The 19,413-nt window shown below is 34.0% G+C and overlaps 1 protein-coding gene and 1 pseudogene across 1 annotated transcript; both read left to right on the forward strand.

Moving 5' to 3' along the window:
- The window catches only part of LOC114104678 (afamin-like), a 68,709-nt pseudogene that overhangs the window by 42,431 nt on the left and 6,865 nt on the right, over positions 1–19,413 (forward strand).
- LOC114104686 (albumin-like) lies at positions 987–17,624 on the forward strand. The gene is made up of 15 exons (XM_027950900.2): positions 987–1,065; positions 1,738–1,795; positions 2,731–2,863; positions 4,889–5,100; positions 5,629–5,761; positions 6,525–6,622; positions 8,091–8,220; positions 9,177–9,391; positions 10,449–10,581; positions 11,682–11,779; positions 13,271–13,409; positions 14,005–14,228; positions 15,567–15,699; positions 16,300–16,367; positions 17,513–17,624. Exons 1-14 carry the CDS (start codon positions 987–989, stop codon positions 16,339–16,341), a joined length of 1,827 nt encoding a protein of 608 aa, XP_027806701.1. The 3' UTR covers positions 16,342–16,367; positions 17,513–17,624.

A 19,413-nucleotide genomic window follows, 5' to 3' on the forward strand; every position in this document is an offset into this window, starting at 1 on the left:
ACTCATTCTTGGAAATCAGTTCTACCATTTGTGATTAGTTAAGGAAGAAGAAAATGAAAACAAAAGTTTACCTCCAAAAATATAAAGTATAACATAGTGGTGAAATACAAATGTCAAAAGTACTCCTTTGAGTCACTGAATACAAAAACAAAAACAAACCAATAAACAAAATAAAAACAACAATAAAAACTCCTATGTCTCTTCATCTATTCTAGGCTTTTCTGTGTGAAATCATTTAAAATAAGGTCATAGAAAATATATTTCATTATAATACTTCTCTTGAGTATTTATTAGTTTCTGTACCTGTATGTGTTATGGGGCATTTTGACTGACTCAATTATTTAGTTAAATAACTGGCTTGTTACTTAGGCCATAGCGAGGATGGAATCATGGGACTTGCTAATATCTATTTTAGTTGTCATTGTTGCTATGCTTTTCTCCTAGTTTGTGTTTGAGGCAAAAGTCAGACTTTTTCTGATAGTTTAAAAAAAAAAGTAGAACCCCCATGAGATGTCTCTTTGTGTAAATTTCTCATTACCTTTAGTAAAAAGCATACTTGGAATTAATAGTAGATGCAGTTTGGATCTTAACTCAATTCCAAGCAGCAGCAATGGGTTAGTTGTACTTTTGCAAATATCACAAACCAAAATATTCAAATGAGAAATAGCAGATAAAGAACATGGTATTGAATAATAGGTACAAATCGTTTAAACTGTTATATAAAATTTGATAAGATGTTTTACATAACTTTGATAAATTGACAAAGTGTTGTGGAGAAAACAGTTCCAGATGGCAAACATATGCAAGGAATCTAGTCAAACATTTTTTTTGGCAAGAATCTTATGACTTTGTAATCAGTTGGGAGCCAATGAAATACAAAGATGAGTCTAGTTAATAATCTACAATTATTGGTTAAAGAAGTATATTAGGGCTAATTTCCCTGCATTCATTCTACCTTTTCTATCAACCCACAAGCCTTTGGCACAATGAAGTGGGTAACCTTTATTTCCCTTCTCTTTCTCTTCAGCTCTGCTTATTCCAGGGGTGTGTTTCGTCGAGAAGCAGGTAAGAATTCTGTTTTTCCTTTGTACAACTTTTTTTTTTCCTAGTAAAAGTTTCAGTAAACCCCTGTGTATTTAAAGAATTAAGTTTTCCTTTAGGATTTATATCTAGAATGTGATGATTTTTTGTTTTTGTGAATGCTTATGTGGTTATTTAATTAATATAGTTAAGAAGAAACAACATGGTGAGAATTATTTAGTGAATGTAATTTCTTTTCTCTAATGAAGAAATGCCAGGCAGAGTGACTTACACTTCATAGAACAGAGAAGATAGAATTCACAACAATTTCTAAGGCCTACCTAATGCACCTTGCTTTATTTAGAATAGAAAAACTCTTGTGTTATTAATAATAAAAATAGGATTTCCACTTGTATTTACTTCTCAGTTGCTGTTCATAGGTACTATAAGAGCATTAGATTTTATATAACTAGAATATAAAGTTATAATTATTTAATGATATTAAAAATAATATTCTTTGTGATCGAATAATATCTTCTTTAAGTGCAGAAGACATAGTTCACCATCCTAAGACTTTCTGTAAGAATAAGAATCCAATATTTTGAAGCAAATAAACAACCTAAGTTAAATGAAAAGAAATATAGAACATAGCATATAATTAATTATTTTCTTCAGTATTTAAATACATGTTGTTTTGTTTCTTCTCCTTTTCCTTAGATGAAAGTGAGATTATTAAACGATATAAGGAATTCGGAGAGCAAGAGTTCAAAGGCCTGTAAGTTAAAATATGGAAGAGTCAAATTTAATGTTTCTGATTACATTGATTATTACTCTAAATGTCTTACATTTTCCTGTCATCATGGTCCAGATTTCAGAGCATTGTTGCCCCTTACAATTTTCTGTACTGATGAAAATATTCTGTATCAGTGTTATGTAATATGGTAGCCACTGGCCACACGGGGCTGTTGAGTACTTTAAATATGGCCAGTGCAATGGAGGAATAAAATGTCAAATTGTATTAAAGTTTAGTTAAATTGCATTTAAGTAGGTACATTTTGATTTATTTAAATTTAAATAGAATATTAATTAAATTTAAACAATTCAAGTATATAGTCACATATGTCTAATGGCTACTGTATTGAACAGTTAAAATCTGGACTTCTCTTACTACCCAGAAACTCTGGAACAATGGTGGAAAGACTAATACATGGTTCCTTTGGCAGCTCACTTACTAACTTCCCTTTACATAGCAAATTCTTCTGTGGTTTCTTGGAACATTTTAATATTTTTTTTAAAAAATTGAGAAAATAGTCTATTTTTTAAAGGTCATTACAATCCTATAGCCTGAATAATGATGTGTTTTTATTTTCATTTTAAGTAACTCAAAGGATTTATGCAAAGCCCAGTCTCAACAATTAAATCTATTTGGTATACAGTTTTCTAGTTTGCCCTGTGTGTCTGCCTCTACTGACATGAACCCATACAAATTTGGACATGGCTGAAATACTATCCTGCCTACCTAGGAAGCCACATGTACTTGATTAGGCCTTAGATAATACCTCATATGAATAGGCTTTCTGGATAATTATAAGAAAGATATAGAAAACATAGATTAAAGACACATAAGTGATTTGCTCTCTAGTAAATCAACCAACCTGTTTTATGTTAAAGTTTTTTTGTGCTACATGTTTCTGTATTTTTTTGTTTCAGGGTACTGGTGACCTTTTCTCAGTATCTCCAGAAGACCGAATATGATGACCTTGCAAAATTTACAACACAAGTGACTGACTTGGCAAAAGCATGTGTTGCTGATAATACAGGAGCAGATTGTAACAAACCACTTGTAAGTTCTGATTTTGAGGATTCTTTCTTTTCCTTTAAGTTATTATGAATATTTCAAAGAAAAAATTCTTTTAAAACATTACTATTAAGTGACAATTTGTAAGCTACACTCAAAAGTTTCATATGGACGGATAAGTCATTCACTGTTTATTCAGGGACAGAGATGTTGTGGGTATGCCCAGTTTTAACAAGATTTTTTTTTCATTGAGAACACACGTGACAGTCACCGTGTATTTAAATGGCAATTTGTAACCATCTCTTTTCAAGAAGTTTGGTTTCTTTTCATAGAGGCTAATAGAGATAATGTATCTTTGTGTATTTATTAACTTTATTTTATTGTGGTTAGAACACTTGACAGGAATTCTATCCTTTTAAAAGTTTATGTGTGAAATACGTTATTCGTGATTATAGGTACAATATTATGCAGCAGATTGTCACAGTTTATTCATCTTGCTTAAGTAAAATTTTATGCCATTTCATTAGTCACTCCCCATTTCCTCCTTTTCCTAGCTCCCGGCAGCCATCTTTTTATTCTTTGATTCTGTGAATTTGACTATTTTAGAATTTATTATTTTTTTTAAATGCACTTTAAAAAATTCATATGTAGAACTATAAAATTGGGGGAAATTAAAATACTTATTCGCAGCAATGAGATATTAACGGAATCATCCATCTTTGTCTGTGATTGGTTTATTGCACTTAGCACAATGCTCTCAAAGATCATCTGCATTAGTGCCAATTGTAGAATTTCCTTCTTTTAAAGGATGAATGACATTCCCTTGTATATTGATATTACATTTTCTTTATGCATCCACATTTTTCTTTATCCATTTATTATCTGTTGATGGACACTTCAGTTATTCTCATATCTTGACTAAATAATGTAAATAATGCCTGACTGAATACAAGAGTCTAATATCTCTTTGAGGTAATAGCATGATTTTTACTTCCAGAAAGCACCAACTGATTTCTATGCTATGGGCAAAATAATAGTTATAGTTATTTATTCATCATTTTAGGGTTATTAATTTTTTTTACATAAAATAAAAAAACAAGGCACTCAATCCTTTTGAAGAGCTTGAACGTTTGCTATTTCTAAATACATCTTTAAAATAAGAGGCCTATGTTTCTTTCACCACTCAATCTATATATGCCTCTCCAGGGTCAAGGTCCATATTGTCTTTGGACCCTTTCCTCTTCTTGTTTATCTCTGGACACAACTCTCATTGCTGCGAATAAGTACTTTAACTTCCCCCAATTTTATGGTTCTACATATGAATTTTTTAAAGTGCATTTAAAAAAATAATAAATTCTGTCAAGACCAGTGAATTTTCTATATGGTTAGAATTACTTATATAATAACAATGAATGAGGAAAAAAAGGATTTATTGAATGAGTGAAATAATTTGAGAGAAATATTTCTAGAATAAAAAATTCTATATTTTAATGCAGTAATAATGTGTGGTAGATTTGTATATGGTATCTACTAAAAAATTGAGTCTCTCAAAAAGAAGCAGATTAAATGAGAAAGTATCTGAGTATTTCCTCTGTCTAAGATGAATTCACCCGCTGCACTGCAGGCTAGTTTCCCTAGTGATAGGTAAGAAGCAGAGAAAGGTAACATTCCTTAGAGCCAACAACTCTCTTTTTGTCCTTAAGTTTTATTCATCGTAAGTAATATTGTGGCAGTTGATTGTTATGACAATTTCACAGAAGTAGCCAAATCAAGGAAATTTAATGGGGGAAGTGAATTCTTATACAATTTCCTTTTTTTGATGGGTTTAAAATTTTGTATTTCATTAAGATTTTTTTTTCATATTTAAATTTATGCTTTGACTCATACATAAAACATATTCATGGGGTTCCCTGGGATGTTTCAATATAAGATAAATCATACATATGTGCAATGTAGATGATTTCTTCACCAAGCTTTAACAGTTTGTTAAATATTTATGCTGTTTTTTTTTTTGTAATAAAGAAAATAAAGACCTTCCCAGTAATGTGTAGGTTGCTCTCTTCCATTTAGGATACTATCTTTGGAGATAAAACATGCTCAATTGCGACTCTTCGTGATACCTATGGTGATATGGCTGACTGCTGTGATAAACAAGACCTTGAGAGATTTCAATGCCTCGTAAAGCACAAAGAAGACATGCCTAACATCCCTGCACTTGATTTAAAACATCCTGATGCTTTGTGCACCTCCTTTGAAGAAAATGACCTGAAGGCTTTGGGACAGTAAGTAATCTATGTTTCAAAATTAAAAATTAAGGAGTAAGTCAATACTCATTATAAAAGTACCATACCACAAGCCATTTCCAACATTAAGACTTGGAAGTTTTGTTCTCATGTTGAGTTTTAAAGAAGTAATACTTCACATCACAAAATTCTGGACAACAAAAAATATAATCAAAATTCTTTGATCTTGAAACAGGTATGATCTATATGAAAATTTGAAAGAGACATGTTTTAAAACATTCTGAAAAAATATATACTCTCTCAGGATTGATTTAGTCAGCAATATTAGATCACCCCAGTTTAACCATTTATTATGTGATCCACATACATGTACATCACAGATTCATCCTTTCTTTTCACTGACTTAAAGAATGACAAAGACAAGGCCATCATATGCAAATTGAGCTTCAGTGGTAAATTACATGTCTTTGGCTTTTGGAGGCTCTTGGGAGAATGTTGATTGTAATTGTTTCTGTAATATTGTGTGGTATGGAAAAATGAATTCTTGTTATCTTCTTTTAAAATTAGCTTTGTATATGAAGTTGCCAGGAGAAATCCTTACTTATGTGCCCAGAAAATCATTGACTTGGCTGAAAAGTATAAAGGCTTTGTGACAGAATGCTGCCAAGCTGCGGATAAAGCAGAATGCCTGACACCAAAGGTATTTCCCAAAAAGAACCAATCCATAGTGCAATGTCAGATTTTAAACATCTTGTGGTTAGGTTTAGGAAACCTTATTCTTCTAAACACACTTCCCTACATGTTCCAAAAAGCTTTACTTTTATGTCTTCCAAAGAAGTTTTATTCTTTTTGAAGGCCTCTCCTATTCTTCCTTCCTCCTTCTGAGATTTAGAAGTGCTGATCTGATGGAGGGAATCACTGTGCACATAGTTAAATGTCCTGCCCCTCTCTATGGTGATTCTCTCTATAGGGAAGTATTTGTCAAGCAAGGGCCCACAGTTTTTGTTTTATTTTTCATGAGACTTTTTGATGGATAAGGAATTCAAAGTAGAGAATTTTACTGCAACTAGAAGCAAGAGATCATTTATTTCTTCCGTAAGTATTTATTGTGTACCTCCTTGTGTTCTCCGGGGAGTTTCTTGATGTTATCAGAGGAGGGACTTAAATGGATTATGCACAAAATGCAGAACTCAGCTAGGTTATATGTTCCTGGGATATTAGCATATACTTTTTCTTTCAGAAGCCTTTTCTTTGGCAATGTGTCCTAGCTGGTTTTAACTACATAGAGGCTTCCACTATGACCAGAATAATTTTTCCTCTTACATAGCAAAATGATTATTTCCCAAAGGGAGTACTTGGGAATTTAGATTGAATGTGGCATAGTCTCATCTGAGTTTTTGAAGTTGTGTTTTGTATAGAAGTTTTCTTTTCTTCATTTTGTTCAAATTTCTTTCTTTCTTTAGATTGAGAATTTGAGGAAGACAACAATGCTTTCTTCTGCCAAAGATAGATTCAAGTGTAGCGTTATTGAGAAATATGGAGAAAGAGGTTTCAAAGCATGGTAAATATTTTTATTACAATTTTTTATCTTTATAAAAATGTAAAAGTGATAATGGTTCCATTGACAAAAGTATACATTTATGTGTCATTTCTCCCAGTGTTTACAAATATAGTTTGTTGTCATTGTGTCTAAAAGGTAAAATTTCTTCGAGGTGAAAATCAGAACATAAGGAACAACTTGACATTATTTTTGTCTTATTTTTCTAAGTTGTTAAAGAATTAAGAAGACATTATCATTTTTGTCCTAAAGAAGACATATGGATTCTATTTTTTTATGAAGACTAGGAAACATACTCTAATGGTGTATTATTTTTATAGAGCTATAGTCAGGATCTTTAATTTAATTTTATCCTTTCCCACAATAATCTGAAAGCATCTACTTGTCTTGTTGTGTCCTATAATTAAATTCAGTCATGAAGTAAGCCAAATTAGTACTCATAATTTTTACTTAGCTTCAACTCTGCTCTTAATCTCGTATTTTTGCCTTGGCCTCTGTTTTTATACTATTTATTGATTCTGGGAACATCCTTCAGTATTTGACTAAGAAAAATATTACCTGCCTCTCTAACTCCTCACTTGTCAGTCAACAATGAATCTATATAACAGGAGATAAAATTAAGATAATAGACATTATGCATGCTCTCTAGAAACTGTCAATTGAACTATCTTTGCTTTTCATTCCTACCACCCAGACCACAAAATACAACCAAATTGATAAACAAAATACCCTTACCATGAACCAATGCACATTACACAGGCAATGGTTGGTTCTGGGAAAGAAGTCTCTATTTCTGGATTTAGACAGCATGGAAATGATTTTGGAAAGAATGATGATATTAGTCTTTTATATCTTGTCAGAGAGCTTAGAGGCTGTGCTGGATCAATTTCTTGGTAAAAGTATGCTTAATAAAAACTCCATCAGTATGTAGATGTTATGAAATTAATTTTCTTGAAGAATTTTAGTAGTCAGGAAAAATGGGTTTTAATGAAGGAAAAAAGAGTAACTGGAGTTTGTGTGATACTTCCTAGATTATCTAATTTAATCTTCAAAATAGTCCTTCCATTTAGCATGATGTTGTGACACTGAGAAGGCTAAAGTTCAGAGAAGTAACTTGCCTAGGTCTCACTGTTATGAAGATATGAAGTCAGATCAGGAAGACAGATTGGGGCTCCATACCTGATGCCCCTCACACTGTTGGCCCTTTCAACATTCCTCTTTGATTGCTAATTTTATGAATTATCAGCTTTCCATCCAACCCACACTCTTACAATGGATAATTTTAAGAAAACAAGAAAAAAAAAAAAAGAACACCATTTGGTTCAGCTCTAGCATTAAAATAATTAATGAATTGAGAAAAATTTCTATGTGTCTGTCTTGAATTTCCTTGTTATAAATGGAATTTTCATAGGAGTTTAACATCAGTTATTGCCTGATTATAATATGTTGATGGGCGGACATTTTTTTTTAGGTTAGTATCTCGTCTAAGCCAGAAATTTCCCCAAGCTGAATTTACAGAAATTACCAAGATGGCAACAGATCTTACTAAAATCAACAAGGAATCCTGCAGTGGTGATCTGCTTGAAGCTATACATGACAGGGTAAAGAGCCATATATTTTCCATTTGTAGCTTATATGCTTAAAATGCTAGAATACATGTACTTAGCATAACTGGGAACAACTGGCAATGGGTGACTTAGTCTTCTTTGCTTTCATTTGCTCTGTCTTCCAGTTTTCCCTTCTCTGTGGTACTTTCTTGTAAACCTTACTATCCTAATTACTAAATGACCTGAAAAACTCTTTCACCTATTTGTAACTTTTTTCGGTCATACTCTGAGAATCTAGGCTGAAGGTGAAGGAAGACGCTGGTTACTGATATATTTGGGGTGGGGGCAAGGTTGGGTTGGAGAAGGGCCATTTTTCTCAAGAGATCTTTGGAAAGAATGCATTTCCCCCCCTCTATGTTGTCTCCTTTCATTAAGTGTTTTCCCCAAAATGATCTTTTTCCCCAAATTTGTAGTGTTGTCTCCCTTTCTTCAAAGATTAAAAATAATGACCATATATCAGAATCCTGAGCTATCATGACACTTCCTGGAAATTTAAGACAGATATTTTATACATATAAGCAAAACCCATGACTGTCATCTTGACTCATTTGTTAAAATTTTTCATGCTTTACTTAGTTATTTGGTTTCAAAATGCCTGCATTTATTTTGAGGGAAGTATTGAAAAAAATAGCCTTGAATTTTAATTTAAAAAAATTACATACCTCTACAGTGGAAATATAAAATTGATAAATAGCTGAGATTAATTAATTAATTATAATAAACAAATAAATGATAACTGGTTCCTAACTAGTGTATTTTGATCAAGTAGGTGTGTTTTAGTAGCCTAGAGCCTCAGAAGTACTGACAGAGGATATATGTTCATAGAAGGCACAGTAGTTGTGAATGAAAGGCCTTGGAATACAGTGAATGTGTTCTGCAAAATCACAAATATCTGAAGAGAAAGTGTAGCAATGCTAATTTATGTTGAACAATTGTTGACCTCCTCATAGATAACCCTTTCCAATTACGCTTGTGATAATCAAGATACAATCTCCAAGAAAGTGGGAGAATGTTGTGCTAAGCCCCCGTTGGAAAGATACCACTGCATCATTGATCTGGAAGAGGATGATAAGCCTGCTGACTTACCAGCACTAACAACTGATTATGCTGAGGATAAGGATGTTTGCAAAAACTATGCTGAGGCAAAAGATATCTTCTTGGGCACGTAAGTTAGATAAGGAATTACCCTTTTTAGCATTTGATTTAACAAGCTCATGATTTAGGAAGATATGCTAGGCTTTCCTTTGGAGTTACTGCAGTTTCCATGTTGCCAAGAATGCTTCTTTGACTCATCCATCGTCTCCCAGTCTTTAAAGGTTGAAACAATTAATTAATTTCAAACATTGTCATTCAGTATATATTCATGGTAAAGCTCAATGTTCCTTACTCCTTAGGGACATCTCTAGAAATATCTCTAGAAATATTTGTATGTATACAAATTATGTATATAATGTTTACTTGTTCAATCATTCATTGAAAGGGTACTTCTTAAATATCTAAAATATATATGAACTTATATTGCCTATCAATCATCTTAATACATCTATCTCTATCTATGCATCTTTGTGTTGACAGGAAATATATAAAACAAAGTATAGAATTTGACACTAAGTGTTTCATACTTGGATGAAAAGGCTAAAAGTTCAGTAGTATGGCAAGGCAGTTAAATAACAAATGATTATATACGATCAATAAGAATGATGACAAGCTTTACAATTTTATTGTTGGATTGCAATAGCTTCCTTTGCATTAAATAATATCATAAAAGATTTCAATCATATGAAGAGGAAAAAGAAAATTTTAAGAACATATCTCTGTCTAGTACAATACTTTTGAGATATACTCCAAATCAAACTACATATTTATAAAAAAGTGACAGATATGATTCATAAAATATTTAAGATGTATGAGTATATATTTTGCACACATTGTTCATGTATTTCTAATAACCCAACATATGAGATGAATATTATTATGATTCCCAATCTACAGAGGAGGAAACTAAAGCTCTTTAGTTTTAATAAGGTGCCAAACGTAATAGAGTAAAATAAGCGGCAGAACCAGAAATTGAGCACAGGAAGAACCCCAAGTCCTTTGCCACTAAGCTTCACTGCATGGGGTTTAGTGAAATTCAGACCTTGGGAATTTGAGTTACACTTGGAGTGAGTTAAGTACATATTCTTTCTCATTGGTTCAACTAAATCTATGTTCTTCTTACTTAGGTTTTTGTATGAATATTCAAGAAGGCATCCTGAGTATGGTTCCCTCTTGCTGCTGAGAATTGCCAAGGCATATGAAGCCAAACTGGAGAAGTGCTGTGCTGAAGCTGATCCTCCTGCATGCTATGGCAATGTGGTAGGTGTCCTACAGGAAAAGAAGAATACAGCTCTTTGCTGATTATAACAATGAGAAAGAAAAAAATGCAAGACTGAAATGATACACAGTACAATTTTTAGATCTTTCCTTGAGATGGATTCAGTTCTGTGCTCTTAAACATTTTAGAAAGAAATAGCCTTAAATAGAATGGTTAATAAATTTTGAACAGTTGGTCTAGAAAAGAAAGATATGAAGACAGTAATCTCTAATTTCACAAAATCTTGGCCATCATTTCTTTGTTTTCCATATTCCTGAGAACTAAATAAGATCAGGTAAATTTAAATGTCAATTAAAAGAGATGTAACTTAGATATGAAGAAAGTTAACCTGACCCAAGATTTATCAAGTACTGGAGGTAATATCTTAAGGGAGGTTATGAAACTTATTTCTTTAGAATATTTAAAAATCTTTTTGAGAAGGTTTAGGAAATGTTTTACAAGATGATAAGTTAGAATACACCTGTTCTGGAGGATTTTAGGGTGCCTACTATTATATGTTAAAGATTTCCAAACTGTTATAGAATCAGAGAAAGACTTTCTTTCCTCTACCAAGAAGCTGCTGTATGCCAGGCACCGTCCTGCAACTGATGCTGAGGGCAACATTCCTCAGAGAGCTGAGGATCCAACTGGAGAGATGGCCTAATAATAATAGTAGTAGTAGTAGTAATAATAATAATAATAATAATAATAATACTCAGGACCAACATTTATTGACCTTTTACTATGTACTAGGTGCTATTTTAATGTCATTAGCTTAGTTGATTCCCAGAGCAATTCTGGGTGGTGAGCACTATTTTTACCTCTATTGTGAAGATGAGGATTCTGAATCTCAGAACTGGTAAGTAAAGCTGCACCACTGGAAAATGAGTCAGGTGGCCTGGCTCCAAAGCCAGCCACTGAACTCCAGAAACTCTTGCACTATACAGTCTTGTCAAATAAGAGAAACAATTTGAATGTGATGTGACAGATGTGGCACTGAACATCTACTCATGTGGTTTTGGGAAGAAAGAAGGAAGGGGTAAAAAGTGACCAGTATCTGGTCCTCAGAAGGATACTATAAATGGATTCTTTTATGTTTCAGTTTGAGGAATTTGAGCCTCTTGTGACTGAGCCTCAGAATATAGTCAAGCAAAACTGTGATCTCTATGAGCAACTTGGGGAATATAAATTCCAAAATGTGTAAGTATTTTTGTTTATTCGCTGACTTTTTTCCTTGACTGATTTGCTATTATTTAATACTTCATGTAAAGGCTGCCTAGCATATTACTTTTAATAGCAAAGATACACATATCTTTCTAAACTCTGTTTATCAAAAAAGTCTGGAGAGCAGAGAAAATATAGTCGATGGGATGCAGAGGCTTCTACTTATGTACAGTTTTAAAAAATGGTCTTTTGAGACTGGAAGTATGTAGGCTGGGAGGGTTAGTGCCAAATGTTGGCTTATCAACTGAGGATGTTCCTTGGAGGTTAAGGGATAGTTTGTGAGTAAATGAACCCTACCAGCATTTTACAGAGCAGGAAGTAGTAGGCCTTGAATAGCAGTAGTTCAAGAAGTAATATAAAAGCTGAACACAAAAACATGACAAAGATATGGACTTAGATAATATGGGAAATTGCATTCCTCTTGGTCTATTGGTGGGAAAAGTGGATGTTCAGAAGATACATTAGACTTTGATGGTCATGACCTTGTTTTCCTGTGGAATTTCCCTCCCTAGAAGAGATAGAGATAAAAGTGCATGCTGAAGTAATGTCCCCATTTAATAGGCCCTTATGTATGGAGGAAAAGTCAAGAAAGAAGAAGGGACACATGGTTCAGTAGGAATTTATTGTGCAGTTTATACACATAGTTAGCACTTTTTTTAAACTATAGCTCAGGGCAAACATAGTGAATAATACATAGATTCTTCCATTAAGTAGATTACAGTCTTACATTGACTTTACATGGTGATTGGGATTCTTTATAAGTGATTCTTACATGCTGGATAACATGCCTTGTTCATTGCCTATATTATCACTTTCAATTTAATCCTTTCATCATACCTATTGAGGCAGGGATATTTCCTCCCATTTTTCACCTATATCTTTCAAATTCATCATAGTCCTGATTTATGTTACACTCTCAAAAGTATTTAATGAAACGAAGATGCAATAATAAGTATACTAATGTCACTGGATTATAATAAGGTAGCTAACCTTCCTGAGATTATATGGTGCAGGTGGTATTCAAAGCCATGTTTAATGATCTCTTGGACAGGACAAAGTCTTTTTCTGACATTAAGCCATCATTCTGAAGTTGAAGATAATTTTTGGTAGCAGGTACTGGGTATTAAACTCAGGGGAGATTTACCACTGAGCTGCAATTCTTTTAAAATTTAAAATTCTTTAAAATTTTTTTTTGAGATAGAGTTTTGCTAAGTTGTTTAGGCTCTCACTAAATTGCTGAAGCTGGCCTCAAAATTGTAATACTTTGGCTCAGCCTCCTGAGCAACTGGGTTTAGAGTCCTGCATCACTGCACTTGACTTAGACAAACATAATTCTATGAATGGCAAACAAGAACATATTAGTTGATTTTAATTTTGTTTGAATTTTCTCTGCTTGATATACTGTATTATAAAAAGACAGTTTCTTGTTTGGCTAAACACACATGAAATTTTTTTTTCCCCCAACAGACTTGTAATTCGTTATACTCAGAAAGCACCCCAGATGTCAACTCCAACTCTTGTGGAGGCTTCAAGAAAATTAGGAAAAGTGGCCACCCAGTGCTGTAAGCTTTCTGAATCACACAGACTGCCCTGTATTGAAGGCTATGTGAGTCTTTTAAAATATAATAATTATAATACTGAATTCTCATCTTATGAAATTGACAAAGCTAACTTTTAGAGGCAGGAATTTACTAACATGTGTACATGACTAGCATGGGTATATCTATGTCTATGTATTTTTGTGTGTGTGCAGAACTTGGTCACCTATATTATCTCGACTGCCAAAGTTAGAATTTAGATAAGATCTCAAAGTTATAACTTGCTTTTAAAAAGGATCCATGAATATTCAGTGTTTTGGAATTTCCTAAATATTTACATTTTTGGGGTCTCTGTTTCATGTGCCAATATAAGACTACTTCTTTCTCATTCTAACACATATGTTAGGACATATTACTTTCAATTATTTTTGTGAATCATCTTCTCAAGTATTAAGAATATTGAGACATCTAGACTTACTTTTAAAAGAGTCAATATTAAAGAGTCCCTTATGTTTAGTTCCAAAGATAGTCATTTGCTGCCTCAGTAAACTTTGGATTCATTGTTCCTAGTTTAATATGTCACAACTTTGGGTGCATGGAAAAAAGAGTGTTTGTGGACTCTTTTGCCTCTTTTGAGTTTCTGCTCTCCTTCTTGTTCTTCAGCTGACTGCAATCCTGAACTCAGAGTGTGTGATGCATGAGAAGAATCCAGTGAGTGAGAGAATCACCAAATGCTGCTCTGAGTCCTTTGCGAACAAGCTGTCATGCTTTTCTGCTCTATCAGTTGATGACACATATGTTCCCAAAGAATTGCATGCTGATACATTCACCTTCCATGCAGACATATGCACACTTCCAGAGAATGAGCAACAAATCAAGAAACAAAAGTGAGTAGTATTTCATTATCACATGTTTATAGTTTTGATAAAGAGAACTGTTAATTGAAAGGAGTAAACCCTCTCATGTACTGATTATATTCCTTGGAGGAAAGTACTTAAGTATTGGCCTTTTTAAGTTGATAAAATTGTCAAGAATAAAATGAATGGCTTTTTTTTCCCTTGGAGGGCAAAAACTATTCATAGTGATATTGTGGATGAACACCCCAGTAGAATAAGATCATAGGCTAGGTCGAGTAGAAATGGCTTAACATTTAACTGATGAATTTGTGGCTAGAAAAAAACTAGTTGTAGAAATCATAGGGGAATTTATTTCTAGGCATGAATGGTACTTTAAGTTTGTTCTAGAGTGACCCCACAGGTGAGAGAAAACCCTGAGATGTGACGTTTGAGAATGACAATTGAATAGAAAACATCTAGAAATGTGAGTTTTGAGGCTTAACTCCTCAATGCTGTCAGAAAGGATGAGAATAGCATGAACTTTAGCAACAGAAAGTTGCTGTCATCTCTGGTCACCCATAGTCATGATAGAGACTTAAAACTTATATTATAAAACCTATTATTCCCACACTACACATTGGGGCACTGTTGTCTTTTTATTTGTCAATGAAAGGGAAACACCACCTTCCACTTGTTTGGAAGTCTTAACTCCTATAACCTCCCCTTAATTAAATTTGAATAGGGCAAAAGTGACAGACCAACTTTAAAGATTCTTAAAGAAGAAGATTTTTCAATGAAGTTCAAGGTCATTAAAAATTTAGAGGTCATTTTAAACCCTTCAAGAGCTATAAAGTCAATGAAGCATAGCTCGTACATCTGAATAATATCTGAATGCTATGACATACGTTTTCTGGCAATCTACTGAAACTCTGTAAAACACTGAGTGATTTGCATTGATTATCTTATTTGATCCTCTCACCAACCCTAGTGAAGTGGATTTATTAATGTCACATGAGGTTAGAATGGCATACATGACCTCAAACCCAGAGCTGCCTGGCTCCAAGATTTAATGCTTTTTCTTTTCTTTCTTTTTTTTGGTACTGAGGATTGAACCAGGGGTGCTTAGCCACTGAGCCACATCCCCAGCTCTATTTTATGTTTTATTTAGAGACATGGTCTCGCTGAGTTGCTAAGTGCCTCCCCCAAGTTGGTGAGGCTGGCTTTGATTTTGTGATCCTCCTGCCTCAACCTCCTGAGCTGCTGGGATTACAGGTGTGTGCCACAGTGCCCTGCAAGGTTTATAATGTTAAGTGCCATTCTTATATCCTTCATATTTCTTATATTCTTAAGTTGTTCTTGCTGTGTCTTTCATTTTCTGTTCAAATGCAGAGCACTTGCTGAGCTGGTGAAACACAAGCCCACAGCAACAATGGATCAACTGAAAACTGTGATGGGGGATTTCGTAGCTTTTCTAGAAAAGTGCTGCAAGGCTGACGACAAGGAGGCCTGCTTCTCCGAGGAGGTGCTGGAGCTGCTTTCATTTTAATATTTCCAACTTTCATTTTTGTGCATTTTGTCAGGTCAGAGGTTAGGGATTTAGGTTTTGAAAGATGCGTGGAGCAAAGATCTTATTCTATGAACAATTGTCTTACAAAATGAGTTTAGTTGTTCTTGGTTTTATCTCCTGCTGCACTGTGGCATACTATTAAATTTTCTCTTCTGTTCCAAATTTGTAATTGGTATGAATAGATAGACATATTTATAAGGCCTAAAATGTTTTGGTCAGTAAAGCAAAGCATTAATTTAAACATTTTCCCCCAAATTGCTATCTTCTCATTTGACTGAATTTTATAAGTTAGTTCAGGTGGGAATGGACATTTAAATATCTAAATCATTTAATAGTCACCCCTATACCCTGACAATAGATATATATTTTTATTTTCTTGGGTAGGGTGATTGTTGGTGAACTTCCTTGTAGAGATCCTGGTAGTTTAATGTGAATTAAAGGGGGTGGTGCAGGTACAATCACTGTATATCACCTATTTTTTGTATAACCTGCTAATTTTTGTATTCTATGGTAATGCTAATATTTTCCCAATGTCTGTCATTTCTTTGTATTCAGGGCCCCAAATTGGTTGCTGCAAGTCAAGCGGCCTTAGCATAAAAACATTACAATCACAAGGATCTCAGGTAACTATATACTTTGTATTTTTAAAAAAGTAATTATAATTGTTATTATTAAAAAAAGCAAAGATGACTGAACATTTGTCAACAGTCATATAGATAAGTACCAACCACTACTTTTAGCTCTTTGTATATATTAACTTATATAATTATTTAAAAAATATCTGAGTTGGGTACTCTTATTATTCTCATTTTGTAGATGAATAAATGGTCACATAAAGGCATGGGTTATATAATATATTTACCTAAGGGGCAACCAAGCTAGTAAGAGTTGGAGTCATATTTCAAAATTCCAGCAGGAATTGAGTTAACCATTGTCCTCTTCTGACATATGTGACCTGTGTGCAGAGTCCTCTCAGTGATGCCTCACCAGCAGAGACTCTAGTGTTAGAACCATATGAAAGAACATTTTGCAGGTTAAAAACAGTTGAATATCAATGGTTTCACATGGTTAAACCTAATAATTTAATAAGCAATCTATCTTACATTAACTTCCAGTGTAGAATGATTAACACGCTCCTAAATTATTAACGTGTCAACATGCTAATATAATAGAATTTAATATAATAGAATTTTTTCTTCTTATGACCAAAGGTCCACTTTAAAATATAGACATTTGAGCATAAACATGTTTGACTATTTTTTGGAACAGAATTTAAAAAATAGAATAGCAATGAAATAAAGTATTGGTAAAACCAGGTTATTTGACCATATAATACTACTTGTGCATCCAAACAAAGAATAGCCATTTTGTATCTCCAAAAATTTGGTCATTCCCAAATGTGATGTGTTTCAGCCCTAAGTGGAAAAAATGTCTTCCTAGGTTTCCAAATTTGAGCAGATATTTTTTTTGTTTAGGTATGACTTAAGTAAGAGTAGGTGCTAGATAGCCCTGAGGAGTGGTGATAGAGGCCTCTGACTTGAGTCTGGTGGAACCATTGATGAAGAGGGGACTTCACAACATGTTGGTGTGTCCTGTGCCCTTGCCCAGCAAAAGGGGAACCCAGCTAAGCTTTGGAAGGTTTAAATTGTTTCTGCTGGTGGAAATTTCAGAAAGAAAATCGAAGCAATTTAGCATTAGTTGTAACAGATTGGAAAAATATATGACGTTTTACAAACAGCTCTTCTATTTTTCTCTTTTTGTTTTTCAGCCTGTCCAGAGAAGAGAAAGAGACTAAGACTTTATCCATCTGTTTGTCTTTTCTGCTGATGTAAAATCAACACTCTAAGAAACACAACTTTTTTTCAAACGTTTGACCTCTTTGCTCTATGTTGTAATTAATAAAAAATGAAAAGAATCGAATATTGTGGTCCAGGACTGTTATTTTCCAAAAGTGTGTTTCCATCCTTGAAAATTCTGTGGATCTGTGAAAGTTTCAATTTTCTGTCTCTCACCCCACTTCAGCAGAGGCCTTCTAGTTCCTTAGAGGCTACTTCATAAAAAGAAAAGTTAATTCTCATCTGAATTATGGGTTATAAATATTCAAAATAGCCTTTTAACATTATGAAACAATAACACCTGTTGCAGGGATAGGGCATTTACAGCCTGTCTCTTCCTCCTACTGGGACTCTCCGAGAACTAGTGAGAGACAAAAGAGAGATGACTTTTAAGGTGACTAATTAAAATTTAGGTTTAAAATTCTCCAAGTCATTCTTGGAGAAATTTAATGACAGTTTAGGATGACAATACATGAAATGTGTTAGAAATTTGTAGAAGCATTAATGGAAGAGAGGGTTGGGTGATCTGGAGGAACTTATATCCAGTATTGGTTAAAATGTGTTGAACTGATGAAGTACAAGCATCTTTAAAGTTTCTTGTAAAGAAGTTAAGGTGTTGTACTCAACACTAAGCCTCTTTTCCCTGTTCCTGAAGGTAATTACTTATACCACAATTTTGACTAGGAGTTTGCATAGTCATTTATAGTCATAATAGTTTGTATTTTTTTTTAAATTTTTACAGGCTTGGTTTCATTCTGTGCTTACTATTTCACAACTCGTTCTTAACAAATAGTCCTCTATAGTTTCATTTTAAGTCTGATGCTTGCTCAAGTTGAAAAAAAAAAAAAGTCCCTTCTCTTCCTGTTATGTTCTGCACACCCACCATTACATCCCTCATCCCTATGCAACCCCTACTTGGCCTCAGCTCAAATGAATCAAGCACTTAACATATTTGTTTCAATCTCTCCAAATCGGGAGAGAGCCCAAGGGGACAATAAAGTGTGGGATCTCTGGACGATTTATATTTTTAATATTTCCATCCACTCATTGCAATGATTCCAGATGCTTGGCATCAAAGATAAGACCACAAACATAAAGTTAATCTCAGTTCCCAAGAAGGGTTTTAGAAAAAGTATAATTTGGGCATAGGTTGCTATGTACAGAGCTACTGCCTTGAAAGACTGAGCAGGACTCGAAAAGACAACACATTTCTGTTCTTCCTCTGAGGTTTAACTGTGGTGATAGGCTGTGAAGGCTACATTATTTTGATAGTTAACCTAAGTTTATTTTTAAATCATCCTCAGAGGTCAGTCCAAATACTGAATCTTCTGATACCAGATTAGTGTCTTTGAGAGGAGCAAGGAATCCAGAAATTCATGAGGAACTCAGTAGGACTTGATGAAAAATGCTTCTTTCAAGTTTCTCATTGCTTATGTGAAGAAAGTGCCTCAGCTGACCTTGGCTGAGCTGATGGCCTTCATCAGGAAAATGGCCACCATGGCAGCCACGTGTTGCCAATTCAGCCAGGACAAGCAACTGGCTTGTGGTGAGGGAGCAGTGATGTTTTCTTTAGTTTTTATCTGGTTTCTGCTGCTTGACTTGAAGTGGCCTTCTAATTCCCATGTAGGGGAAATGGGAGAAACCAGCATGCAGACAGCTTTAGCAAGCTCCTTCAGTGAGGTGCAGCTGGAGGCAGTGTGAGAACCCAGCTCCAAATGGTTGGCCTATGGCCAGGACTCTAGTCCTTCCAGAAGAGCTGGTGGAAATGCAGCCAGGCTACTGCACAATGTCTGGGCAAGCTTTCTGTACAGGAAAGATGGAATACTAACCTCAT

Source organism: Marmota flaviventris, chromosome 7 (genome assembly GCF_047511675.1).
Source record: "Marmota flaviventris isolate mMarFla1 chromosome 7, mMarFla1.hap1, whole genome shotgun sequence".
Taxonomy (NCBI): domain Eukaryota; kingdom Metazoa; phylum Chordata; class Mammalia; order Rodentia; family Sciuridae; genus Marmota; species Marmota flaviventris.

Excerpts from the sequence above, each read along its gene's own strand:
- LOC114104686 (XM_027950900.2), top strand. The coding sequence starts at position 987 with ATGAAGTGGGTAACCTTTATTTCCCTTCTCTTTCTCTTCAGCTCTGCT. Across the intron at positions 5,762-6,524 it reads CAGAATGCCTGACACCAAAG|ATTGAGAATTTGAGGAAGAC; the intron begins GTATTTCCCAAA and ends TTCTTTCTTTAG. Across the intron at positions 6,623-8,090 it reads GAAAGAGGTTTCAAAGCATG|GTTAGTATCTCGTCTAAGCC; the intron begins GTAAATATTTTT and ends ATTTTTTTTTAG.